At 45.9% G+C, this 13,821-nt stretch overlaps 1 protein-coding gene across 1 annotated transcript in view; it reads right to left on the bottom strand.

Moving 5' to 3' along the window:
* LRIG1 (leucine rich repeats and immunoglobulin like domains 1) overlaps positions 1-13,821 on the bottom strand; it is a 91,027-nt gene that overhangs the window by 42,699 nt on the left and 34,507 nt on the right. Inside the window, exon 3 of the mRNA XM_059856763.1 lies at positions 9,356-9,430. Coding sequence (XP_059712746.1) covers positions 9,356-9,430 — 75 coding nt within the window. The remainder of the gene's footprint in view (positions 1-9,355; positions 9,431-13,821) is intronic.

Consider the following 13,821-nt stretch of genomic DNA (forward strand, 5'->3'; position numbering starts at 1 on the left):
CCACAGGGCCCTGCACCAGCTGTCTGAACGGGGTCGTGGCACTCAGCAGAGCCTCTTTGAAGGAAGGGCTGCATCAGTATTTGAAAGGGGTCATTCAGTTGCTGGCAGATGACAGTCAGGTCAGTGTTTCCATGCTCTACATCTCATATCTTTGGTGTGCTACTCTTTTGCTCTGCCACTGGCTTTTCCCCTTGTGCGTCTCCCTCAAGGGCTTTCTTCTGTCACTGATACATGCCAGCCAAACTCAATTTCCTATCACAAATTAAATGCATAAGCAACTCTTTGAAGCCAAGAAAGAGGTTAGCTTCACCCCACCACTTTGCTGCTCTGATGAGCTCCTGCTCTCCACAGCCCCACACCTGCCCAGTGCTAGTGTCAGGGTGCTGCCTAGGCCCCCCACCTTATCACTGCCTCAAAGATGAGTCAGGTCTGTGATAAGGAAGAACAGAAACCCAAAAAATCAGATCCAGCCCAGACGTCAACTGAACAGCAGAGAGCAGGGGCTGGAGCACAGACAGCAGCTTCCTTTCATTTCTTTGCATGCAAGTTTTGTGCTACTAATCAACAAGGATGGCATTTCCATTTGAAAGCCAAGAAGATCCAAAAGCACAGGGCATGGAGGCACTTTCATCCTTAAATCCTGATACTGATTTTAGTTTCTCTTTGTGTAATACATGATCAAAGTAAATAAGATCCACCACAGCCTAGAGAGCGCATGTGTTTTGTGGGTGGTTTTGTTTTGCTTTTGTCTCTCCACGGGAGTGAGGAGGGGAAAATAACACAAGGGGAGAAGCAATTCAAGTGCAAACCAAATGCAGTGGGTCTGCCTATAATGCTGCAATTTTCATCCAAATTTTAACTGCAAGCAGACTTCTTGATAGCATACACTGTCTGTGTCTCCAAGCCACAATGTGACACAGGGGCTTTTCCCACTTTTGACATGAACACAATGAAAACAGGACAACATACTTGAATTCATCTTCCACACCATCAAACTCTCAGTCTCGTGGAACTTGCAGCAAAGATCTGCCTCTTGAAAAAGGCAGCATTTGAAGAAACACATTTTTGACTGGCCAGTCAAGCTCCTGTTAACACTTGAGAGATGTAGATAGGCTGGCTGTTCTGTCTGCTCCAACATGACACACACTTGTGCTCTGTTGAAAGGGCTTATCTGTCTTGTCAGCAAGGTCACAGGAACAGGGATTGCCTCTGGGCAGACGTCACTGAGCTCTGCTGGGCTCACACTGCTCTGCCTGCAAGAAGGAATAGCTCCTATGTGGAAAAGCAGTGGTCAAGGCAGCAAAGAAAAGAGCTGCTCTTCACAAGAACAGGCATCCTGTTGGTAAAGAAGCTCACCAAGTAGGAAGGGTGGCTCTGGGAAACCCCAGAAGAAGGTGTCAAAACATCCAGGGAAGGGGAAATTTGGGGTTTAGAGTAGAACTGCCTCTGTGCTAAGCCAGGCTGGTGTAAAACAGGCTGTTCAAGCTTCCCTGGTAAAGATCTTGTAAAGTCAAGTGTAAGCACTCACCACCACTTAGCCAGTTAAGTTTTTCAAGCTTCTATAGTAAGACCATTTACATCTTCAGTTCCTCCTATTTTGAAAAAGATGACTGCTCTCTCAAGGAAACAACCTTGAGGGCAAAAATATCTTGGTAAGATCACCAAAAAGTGTTCCTTCTCCAGAGTACCTGAGGGATTACAGAAAATCCAATCCCTTGTCCTGATTGCTCATGCTAATCACCACCCTGGTCAGCAACTGCTTGCACAGTCTGTGATCTGCAGTAGATGGACTGGACAGGAAATGATTTTTAAGTCAAAAAACCCATGAGCCATTTATAGATTCTTTCTTTTGTCATCAACTTTTAATTCTACCTCTCCCCAACTCACTTTATCTGCTGAGATCTGACCACTAACACAGTTGTCTTTTCACTCGGCCAGCACTCCAGTTTCATTTTCCAGCTACCTTTGCTATTTTCCCTGATGTGCAATTGAACATTAAATGGTTTGACAGGCAGAACATGTACTCACCCAACCACTTATTCCCAATCAATATTCACGTGGAATTGCTGTTAACAAGCAGGAGTTATGCACACAAACCTAAGGGAGCGTGGCCTCTCAAGTGATCACTCCATCTGAAGGTGTGACAGATCACTCTCTCATCTCTCTCAACCAGCAATCACATTTTCCACTCTGCACACCCCCAGCAGGGCTGCTTTTGCAAGATAATCACTATTGACATGATCTCTATTGTTCACTTCTGCAATTAATTGGGGAATTTGACATGGGTTAAAAATAAGAGACAATCCAGCACATAGCTGGCTTTTATTCAGTTAGAAATGAGCTTTCTGCAGACTTTTTTGCTAATCTCTTCCAACCTTAACCTAGGAGGATCACATTCAAGTGAACATTTTCTTCACCCTACACTACTCCTAATGGTGCCAGTGTTTTATGCCATCCAACTCAAACCCCACAATTCTACCCCCACCCTCCTGGGGGGTTTTTACTCCACTCTGGGATCTAATTCATGCTCTGAGCAAGCACCACTGTCTACAACCAGGATACCTGGGGACTAACTGCTCAATCTCAGTAGGGATGTGGGAACACATACTGAGAGCTTCTTTATATTGTGCAATTTTCTTTAAAAGCTGAATTGGCTAAGCTTTCAGAGAGGAGCATGGAGAGAGAATTTTACCCCAAAATAATTCAACTTGCTTTTACTGTAGCTTCAACTTGACTTTTACTCACCTCCGAGCAAACTTAATTGCCACTGCCAGCAGTTTTTAGGCAGGAAACTCCAATATCCAAAAAAAATCTTTTAACTCAGCAAGTTATTTATATTTGAAACCTGCTTGGTCTGTGAAGACTAACAAAGGAATTGCTTTTGTAGATGTGTGCTTTATTTGCCATATGCCATTAAATGAGACAGTCAATCCACCACAGATATTAATAGTAGCAATTCTGGCCTATTCTAAGGCTCAGATATGAAGCTATTTTTCATACTGACCTTAGCAAAAGATCATGGTTGCAGATGACCCTAACAACTGATGTAGGCTTGATCTGCAGAGGGACAGAACTTGCACTTTGTGCACTGTACAGAAAATATGTTCCTGCCCTTGGAGATGCTTTACATCCAGGAGTTCCAGCTGCCCCGAGGCAGATGGAGGAAGCAGATCCACCCAAAGGGGAATTTACTTTGGGGTATAATGAGTCTGTGGGTCATGCACAAAAAGATCCTCTTCCAGTATTCCAACCCCTAACCCTGTGCTCTGTCCCACTGGTGTCCTCTCGTCCCTCCAGACACAGAATCAGCACACAGATGCCAGAGCAGATCTGGCCTAGCTCAAAGCAATTCTCTGCTCACAGAAGAAGCTGCCATGGCTGCACAAAATGCTTGTTATTAAATACATAACAGAGCAGCCTCCAGGGGTAACTGGTATTTCATGAGCTGCCACCAACTTTCACTATCTTTATCCTCTGGCCAATTTTTACACTCCACTGTATGTGCCCAGATTACTTTCTGATGCTCTTTTGTTGAGTCTGATAACTGTGTGCTTTACTGCTGCTGCTTTTCCAGAAGAAATGATTACTCATTTCCCTGGAATAGCCTCAGATCCTTTGCCATTTCCATGCACTCATGTTATATCTAAAAGCTCAAAGAGGACATGCAAATGATTAGAACAGTTCCAACAGCACAAAAGAAAAGTCAAAACAGCATCTCTTCTGGTGCTTGGGAGTACATGATTAATGAGAGTTTTCTGCACTGGGAAAGGCTCCTGCAGTCTTTGGCCTCAAAAACTTGCAGACTTTACACACCAGAGCCTTAATATGAACTCTGAGCAAAACAAACTTCAGAGGTGAGTTTCAGAATATCTTATGCCTGTGCATTGCTGCACACTGAACAGCCTGTCAGCATTCTTTTAATTTTCCCTTTCCATATTAATGTATTTCACATGCAAACCCAGAAGCTCAGTAGTATAGCCTGTGTAGCCAAACTCTCAGAAAGCCTCTCTCTCCATCTCCAAGGGGAATTACCTAAGCAAGCACGGGAGAACTGGCCCCACCACACATTACACCACGTAGGTGATGCAAGCAGGGGCTGGGGGTGAATCTGCTCCCACTTATCTATCTACACCACTCCACCTCAGTGAAGAAAACTTTCTCTGGGCCAGTAATGAGGAAGAGTGGAAGGCAGTGTGGTTTCTGAGCTGCCCAAGGCACGTCCTGCACACAGGCAGAGCTGCTGACTCCAAGCAGACCCCGCGAGGCACGGCTGCCTCTGACTCATCTGGATTTGGTGCTTGTGAGCACAAAACCTCTTGCTGCGACCCAGATGGAATTAACAGAGTAGTCTCCTTATTTCTAATTGTTAGATCATCCCTTTTTAACTCCAGCAAAGATGACTTGCAGATTAAACCCCTTGGGGGTCAAGGCAGTTGTTCTGTTTGTACAGCAATTAGCACAGCAGGATCCCAGGCCACAAATGGCCTCCAAGGCTACGTCTGTGCTGTCTGTTAGCTCAAACCTCATTCCTCCTGCAAGCCAAACCTCCCAGCTCTCAACACCGCCCACACAGAGGTTTTTACTCTGGCCTAGCCAGGAACACAAAGTGAGCTCACACCTCGTGTAGAGACCGGCTCAGGCTTGAGCTGAGCTCTATGAGCAGCACAGATGGCAGCAGCTCTGAGCCCTTCCCTCTAACAGGGTCACAGAGCTGCAGCTGCAGTCCTGATGCTCAACAGAGTCTGCAACATGTTCACTCCACCTTTGCTTTTCAGGTTAAGTCACAGATCTCAAGCCCACCACCCCAGCTCCCAGGAAATCTTGCAGAAAGGAAGGTGTAGTTGTGAGATCCCACTCAGAGCAGCAGAGCACAGGCTGCTGGCATTGTTTCAGCTCACAAAGCAAGACACCTTTGTCTTGGATGAAAGCAAAACAGCAGCTCAAAGAATCTAATGGACCACATGGGTTTTCAGAAAGTCTCTGCAAACCCAACTGACAACACAAGTGAGGCAGTGCAAACAGCACTAAAATAACAGCAGCTTTCCCAAGCCTTCACTGTGGAAGAATGAGGCAACAGCTCAATAAGTGCAATCCTGATTCTGCCACATTATGGACTTCCTACACCAGTCAACTTTAATCTAGTATAAAGGTCTAATGAGAGTCAAAGAAAATCAAAGTTAGACAAGAAACAAGGGTCACAATTTTAACAATGTGGCTAATTTAACCAGAATTATAAAGAAATCACCAGCACTTGAGGAAAAGCTCTACAAGAAACCATGCAAGTCAAATGGAAGAGACTGCCTGAAGTCTTTGAGCTGTCTTACCTGACATCCAGCTGGAATAGCATTGAGTACCCTCCTTTCCATGAGGATCATGCTGCCCCAACCAGCATCTGAGCTCATCAGCCCTTTTCCAAGCAGTCCTAGCATGTTCCCTGCCACTCCCAGTTTCCAATTCTCCACGTATTTAGCTTTCAAATTTTACATGATCTATTTTGCCTGGGGCACAGCAGATCACTTACCCTTCTCCTATTAGCTCTCTGTTTAATTACAGTTTAATGTGAATTGATCTTTACATTAATGAGTCTGTAAAGAAGATTGATTTTCTTCAAGAGACTTTTCTGCTCAGTTTGGCAGCAGAGTAGTCCTATTGATTTCGCTTTCCCCGGTAAATACATTGCAGTGTCATTGCATCTTCTTGTGAATCAGCTAATCCTATTTCACACTCTTTTGCTCTAAAAATCCCTGTTCTGAGTTCCTTGTTATCTGTGCTTATTCAGAGCAAGATGATGGGGCCAAAGCACCTCAAACAGCTCTGCCTGTTGCTAACACACAGCTGACTGCTGTGGGTCACTGTCCCCTTTGTTCCTCAAGGGCTGGAGGCTTAAAAGACTTACAGTGAAAGAAATGAAAGTAATTTGAAAGTGTTTAATCTGTTAACTTCCTTAACTCCCAGCCAGCTAAGGATGTGGCAGAGTGTTGTCTGTTTACCATGCTTGCTCCAGAGGTCTGGTTAGAACTCTCCACTGAGCCCTACAGCTGCCCAACAGCCTGTGGCTGAGGATGCTGACTGAATCAGGCTTGGAGCCAGGGCAGAGGACAAGGATCCATCTCCATCATCTGTCCAAACACCCCAAAACCCCTCCAGGGTGCAGTTACTCACAAGCAGGTAGATGCAGAAGCAGTGAAGACAGGCCCCAGAGTAAGGGCTGAGCTTGTGCCTGCTCATGGGATTGTAGAAAACCCATAATAACAGACCAGTGCAGGGCTGATTGCAGCTCCTTTAACCTGGCAGGCCTAAGAGTTCTTCCATGCAAGTTAGTGAGGAAGCTGGATATAAACAGACTAAGTTCTGCAAATAAATGGTTTCTTCCATCACCCCTTTCCCCACCAGATCAGGTAGCAGGGTCTCCTCAAGAGCCTTCAGAGTTAACACACTGCAGCTGCACTGGGATGGGAAATCCTCAGCCAAGGGCATGTCAGTGAAAACATCCTGCCATCAACTCCCAAATGTCCAAGTCTAGGAACTGTAACTAAATTACAAATGCTGTGGGAATTTCAGGCAAGGTTCTCCTCTCAGCTATTCCGATGTAATTTCGGAATGAATCCAGACTCTGTCTCTCCCCCTCCCAGCTGAATTTCCTGGCTTTTGTTTGCACTACCAGATGTTTGCATTTAATGTCTGTCTTTATTTGGTAACCCCTACATAGATTATTTTTCCCTTCTGTTCTATTAAAAGCCTTATCAAGTCCCTTACGTTTGCTCTTGCTGAAATGAACGACTTTGGCAATATTTTCAACATGCAAGGCAAACAAACTGATTCTTCGAGGAATAACTGAACCAAACTTCATGGCAGCGTATCAGGACAAAGCATTTTTGATACATATGTTATGTCTGCATCCATCTGCAGCCCGGGACATCCAAAGGCTGGCAGAAAGCTTTGAGAATTCTGTCTTCAGCAGATTCTCACATGCTTACATATATATTTAACTGGCCTTTGTACCTCACACATGTGGGGTCAGGCAAGTTTTGGGTGATGGAGACAGGTAAGGAAAACCCAAAAGCAGGGAATGCAAAGCAAAGCTCATTAAAAATAAAAAAAAGCAAAACCCCAAAAAACCCTCACACGACCACCAAATTTAATGGGAAATTTGAGTTTGGCAGTATCATTTCTCCCAGCCCCAAAAGGAGAAAAAGTGTGTTCTCCTGTTTAGGAAGAGTAGGAGATGAAATAACTCATTCAGAAGGGATGTTTTGAGTGACAAATATACAAGCCTTGCTTTTATAATACATTAACAGTCCTTTGGAAATACTTAACCACATGCAATATACAAAACCTACTTCAGAGGTTTGTGAGGTAAACACACTTCACACATTTCTAAACACTGAAAAAAAAAAAAGGAAATGTATTTATTTTTCTTTAGCATTAAGACTACACTGTAACACTATACACTTAAACATAAACCAGTTTCTCAGTACACAAGTCTTCATTATGAGTCTTCACCCTGGGTTTGGTTTGGCAGCCTCCCCAATTATTACTTCACAGATTGGAAGGCCAGAAGAAACCAGTATGACCATATAATCTGATTCCTTACATCACACAAGGCTAAACAACTTTACCCACCAATTTGCCTATCAAGCCCATTAACCTAGGGTTGAACTAAAGGCCCATCTTTTAGGAAGCCAACCAATTGATTAAAGACTCCCAAAGATGGAGAAAACTTCACTTCCTCAGCAAATCATTCCAATGTGAGTCAGCAACATTGATTGGAGCAGGTACTTTAAAACATCTTTCAGGTTATTTTTATCTCTGATAAAAATTAAAAGGAAATGCAAGGGGGAAAAGAAGTGGCATTCTCTAATACAAGCTGAACAAAGAGACCCTTCTTGCAGAAGTATGACAGCAGTATTACAAATCCTGCTATCAGAGTTATTTATGTGCAGCAGCTGAGGAGAGCAATTCAGATTTCTGGAAAGCGATACTAAGCAGGTTTGTTCAGAATACCATTCTTTTATCATTTGGCTTTGTAGCTTCTCCTTCCTTCTGCACCACTCTGAAATTTCAGAGGAGCTGTAAATCTACTGCCTTCCACAAGTCATTATTCCCCCTTTCCAAACTGCTTATTTCATTTCAGGAATAAAAAACCCAAAGCTCCAGCAATTTGGTTCTTTGCCAAGGGCTAAATTAATAGCAAAAATAACAACAGGGGCTTGTGGAACCCAGAGCATTTATAGACTTCATGAGAAAGAGAAGACAATCTGGGGGGGCCTAAAACTATATCCCTGCATGGCAAATTCTGTGCAAGCTTTCCATCCATAAATCAGATTTCTGGAGGTCTTTTTCAAAGCCTGGTGCACAGCACAAATGTGGCAGCACAGTAAGCCAGCAGATAAAGACTGCATCAGAGTAAGTCAGAGCCTTTTGAGCAAGAGAGGCCAGTCAGCTGGCAGTGTGGTCACAGGCATTTTCCACCACAAGAAGTACCAAACCCATGGAGGACACAGATACCTGCCTGCAGGTGTACTGCAGGCCCCTGCAGGCTGGAAGCCACCACCTGAACTGCTCCAGCACTTTGCTGGAGTCCCTGTTAGCCAAAAAGAGTTCCCAGGAGCCTGGGGGGTATCATGCATACCTCAGCAAAATTCCTTCTCAGTGCACAGTACAAGCAGACACATGCAAAAAATCACTTTAGAAGTCCACACTCTTTAGATACTAAATTGTTTGATATTTTAATGTTTTATCCTCTTCAGCAGCACCATGGGCCCAAGATCCTTGGAGGCCAATACACAAGGGCTCTCAGGTGTCTGATGCTTCTGTGGTCATCTAAACTACCAAAGTTAGGAACTTCAAACCTTCTGCAGATCATGCTTTACAATCACTGCTCTCTCAAAAGAAAATGTTAAAAAGAAGTTGAAAGAAATCATAAAAACAGGTCTGGAATGAGTTCCCTAAAAGATTAAGCTATGAATAGTCTCTGGCTTTAAGAGGAAACAAGAAATGATCAGAACAGGGCCAGGAATAAAAAGAACAACAAAGAAAATGTAAAACTTAATAGCACAAGTATGACCTAATGGTTGAAACCCAAAGGCAGATGAGAAAAAAGAAGTTTTATTCAATCTGTGGAATTTACTGACATAAGTTACCACTGACCATAAGCACAACACACAGCCTCGTACAAATCACACTACTCCAGGTGATGTTTCTTAATTAAGGATAATTAATTCCTAAATTTCTTAACAAGCCAAAAACCAAAACCTAGATTCAGCAGGAATGAGTGTGACACCCATGAAACTCTGAGAGGCAGCTAAACCCTCCCCAGGAGAGCCCAGAGGCAGAGGAGGGGGCAGTGACTTACAGGTGCAGGGCGCGGACGCTGGAAGCAGCAGATCCCAGGGAGGGAATGGCACTCAGCTCATTGTGGTCCAGCCTCCTGCAAGAAACAGAAATTGAGGGTTGAAGGCAAGCAGCCAGTGCCCAGGCACAGAGGAGCAGGGGAGGGCTGGCACTGGGGCAGAAGCCTCCATCTGAACGGGTTTCTCTGGACCTGTGCTGGCCACACCTTGCTCTTTAATACAGGAGAGCCACCATTGCTGGTTCCACGGTATTGCCTTTCCAAGAACAAGGCTTTCCCCCCCTGCCACCCACTCCCCAAAGTGCCAGGCAGGAAAACACTGTGCCACAGCCCTCCACTAGCCTGTGTTTCCAGAGTCAAACCTGAGACAGGAGAATTTTGCACCTTAAGGCCGTGTGTCCCATGGCTCAGGACAGGAATTTAACCCTTTCCCTAAGCAGCAGCTCCTGCTCAGACCAGGTCAGGGCCTGGGGGCACAACCTAAAGGCATCCTCTGCACAGCAGGCCCAGCTCTGGAAATCCCAGAGGGATTTCCCCTCAAAGGCAGCAGCAGCAGCACAGCAGTGCTGGGCACAGAAATGTCACCAGGCACAGCAATGTCACCAGGCACAGGGGCCCTGCCCCAGGCAGCTGGGGGAGCACAGAGAGCCCCTGGTTAATGGCACCACCAGCACAGACACATCCCCTGGCAGGGCCTAATGCTTCAAGTGTTTTTCTGACTGAAAGCAGATCCTTGCCATGTGACTGGCTCTTCCTTGCTTTAAAGAGCCCTTGTTTGTACGGTGAATTAGTCAATTAATTACTGTAATAGTCGCTCGTCTGGCTGCTTGAAAATTACCTAATTTCTCAGTCTTCTTGCCCACTCCTCCCTCTCACTGCAGTGATCACAGCCAAGCCCTGGGCAGGCTCCCCAGGACCCCCAAAGCACCCCTGCTCCCACCCCTGCTGCTCCAGGCACAGCCAAGCCCTGGGCAGGCTCCCCAGGACCCCCAAAGCACCCCTGCTCCCACCCCTGCTGCTCCAGGCACAGCCAAGCCCTGGGCAGGCTCCCCAGGACCCCCAAAGAACCCCTGCTCCCATCCCTGCTGCTCCAGGCACAGCCAAGCCCTGGGCAGGCTCCCCAGGACCCCCAAAGCACCCCTGCTCCCACCCCTGCTGCTCCAGGCACAGCCTCTGGGTCACTCTGGGCCTTCCAAGTGCTCCCCTTCTGCAGAAAATCCTGACAAGGTCACAATTTGGGTGCAAAGCACAGCATCCCAGAGCTGCACAGCCAAGGGGTGCTAAGCCACAGGCATGAGTAGGGGCAATCTTAAATTATGTTGGGTTTTTTCCCCTTTTCTTTCCGTTTAGCACTATTTTTGGCAGGTGGGAGAGGGCAGTGGCACATTTATCCCAGAACTTCCCTTCTGGCTCCTCTGAGAGGAGGCAAGATATTTGATTTCACGAGGAGTTCCAAGCACTGCTGGGATAAAAGCTTTCCTCTGCCTCTGACATTATACCCATGCCTTAAAATGTAAGGGAAAAAAGCCAGATGCATTGCAATTCAGCAAGGAGCTCCACTCTGCAACTAAAAGCTCACTGTTGCTCATATTACAACATGGTCTAGAGCTTCCAAAGGCACAGAGCAAGCTGGAAAGAGCATTAAAATGCTCATTTGGGCATGTTTTCATTAACACCTAACTAAGCATCTTCAGGAGAAGAAGCAGCCTGGGTCAGCTCTGGTAAAGCAGCTCTGACACCAACCAGCATCTAAGAACTGGTCAAACCCTCCTCTGACATAAGTGTGATATTCATATATCAGCCTCCTGCCATGGCAGGAATCAGTCAGAAGTGGTTCTCCCACCTCATTTTCTCTCTTGGCTCACAGGCACCATTTGCTGACACAGAGGAGACAGCCAAGCTCTGTATTTGCCTGGGATTTCCCACTCATCTTCCCTTTTTCTCTATGTAAAGGAATTGAAAAATAAAAAATAAAAAAAGAGGGGGAAAAAAATCCTCAAAACAGAGCAGCTGGGCTCAACAACTTTAAAAACTTTCAGTCTCTTCCCCAGCCCTCACCTTTGATGACACAAACCCTCTGGATGCTGAGGCAGAGGAGGAGGGGGGGCCACCCATATAAAATATTTACAGTCCAGTTGCCAGGCTGGTGTCAAGCTGAAATGGAGCCTGCTCAAAAATAGCACAGCTCTCCAGAGCTTTCAGTGAAAGGCACTTTAGAAAAGAAAAGGTGAGCTGTTTGGAGAGGAATTTCAGCCTGGTTACTCCTTTCTTTGCTACCAGTGAGCCTGGAAAGCCTGAGAGCCATCAGTCTGGTGGATTCCATGATCCACATGACATGAGGAAAGCCCAGAAAGGAGCACAGGGCCCACCCCACAGCAGCACCCTCCATCCATCCATCCCATCCATGAGAATGGATGGACACCAGGGGATTGTCACCAGATGAAGGCACCAAAGGGGATGAGGGAAAGATCAAGTGTCCTGAAGGAAAATAATGTCCCAGTCCAGCCCCTACCCTGAGCCTCCACCACTTACTCCAGAGCAAGTGGGATCACAGGGTTTGGCATCACTTTGAGCCACTAAATTTCATCTACACGTACAGAAAACTTTTCCAAAAGCTTCTCATAAATGCCACCAAAACAAAGCACACAGACAACTGCCTAAACTCAGGGAGAAGTGTAGGGTAAATTCTGCTCTGACTTTATCACAATCTCAGTAAAGCAAAGCAGAGCATTGAAGGTAAGGGATGAAGTTTAACTCTTTTGGTCTGCAGATATTTTCTTTAAATCAAGGGAAAACAAAATGTTTTCAAAATATACCACACTAATTATTCACATGGAGAGACACACACAGAGTTTTAAGCCTTGTGTAATGCTCAGGAACCACAGACAGCACGTTTGAAGCATCATGGGAGGTTCAGGTCTTATCAATGCATCTATTATTTGGGGCAATCTCTTTCCCTGAGGGTGCCTTGGTTTGCCCAGCACAGCATGCACAGAGAAACACTGACTTGCTCTCGAGACATGCCACAGCATGATGCTTATTTCATGAATGTTTGTCAAGTGCTTAAAAAAAAACCCTCAGAAAGAAGATGCTCTGGCAATATAGATGTGGTTCTCCTTGTGAAATGAAGTTTATTTCAGTGGTCTGTGGTTTAGCTGTTATTCAAAAGCAACCAAGATTAGTAGATAGGGCTTTTAATAGAGCTTCTCCCTCAGACTTCCCAGAGCCTGCCTTCCAGGCTCTGCTCCAGACCTCTGCCTTCCCTCCAGTCTCCCATTTCTGACTGCTCCCTTTCCCTCCTACTCGCTCTCCTGTTCTCTCCCTATTCCCTCACCCTGTCTTTCTGACACAGCAAGCAGCTCTTATCTACCCAATACACTGTGGCTGCACCACTTATCTCCCCAGAAACCCTGACACCATTTTACAGCATGGAACTGCTCAGTGCAGGGCTTGCCCTGCTCTACACACGTGCAGCACTTTGCTCAAGGGAATTCCCTACCTGGGCAATCAGAAGCCACACAGATTTCCCAATTTCCCACCCTGTGCTCCCCGAAATCACTCACACACCTTCAGGCACTTCCACGAATAAAAGCTATTGCTAAGCCACAGTCATGTTGTGATAATTCTAAGTCAGGGTTGCAATTCTCTTCTTTAGGCACAGAGCAATTTAAGGCTTTCCACAGTGAAAAGAGAAGCTGAGAAAACAGATCCTGCAGGCAGTGTTCTGCTGGGCCACATCACTTTCTCTCTCAAGACCGTGCAGAGCTGATTTCAGAGCACTGCAGTCACTTCTGATACACATTCCTCACTTCCTTGTGATTCCCAGCAAGTCCCTACTGTTCATGTAAACAGAGGAGCCAGGGGAGAGATGCTACATGGATCTCCACAGTCCAATCCAGCAGGCATCAGTCAGGGAGAATTCCACTTTTTGCCTGTTTAAGAATCACAGGATCTGGCCCCTCCACGAGTGCCAACACTTAATGAAAACAGACAGAGGACAAGAGAAAATGCTTGATAGAGCACAGTATTGTTTCTGAAAGGAAATGTTTTTTCAGCTTCCCATGAGGCACCAGTAGCTCTTCAAACAGAGCCCAAACCTCAAGTATGCCAGCGATTCACCAGGCAAACACAGCTCATTACCTCAGCCCACTGCCTGCAATCTCAGTCACTTTTGTTTTTAAACCCCAAAATCAGAACTCCAGGGATCCCTGTGAAGGGCTGACAGTGCAGCCCCTCTCTGAGTGAAACTGCTGAGCCTTCAGAGAGATCAGGAGCTTGGAAAACCTGCAGTTCCCTGAAATAGGTTCGTTTTACCAGCAAGGAGGGGCTGGCACAGCCACTCAGACCTTCACCAGCTCCTCTGCTCCCCACCACAGCAGAAGACAGCTCTGCTGGTTTAGCCTCTTCTAGCAAGATTTCCAACAGAATTTGTCTGGTTCCAAAAGGAGCACAAATGTCTGAGAGAGGAG

Source organism: Haemorhous mexicanus, chromosome 11, assembly GCF_027477595.1.
Source record: "Haemorhous mexicanus isolate bHaeMex1 chromosome 11, bHaeMex1.pri, whole genome shotgun sequence".
Taxonomy (NCBI): Eukaryota; Metazoa; Chordata; class Aves; order Passeriformes; family Fringillidae; genus Haemorhous; species Haemorhous mexicanus.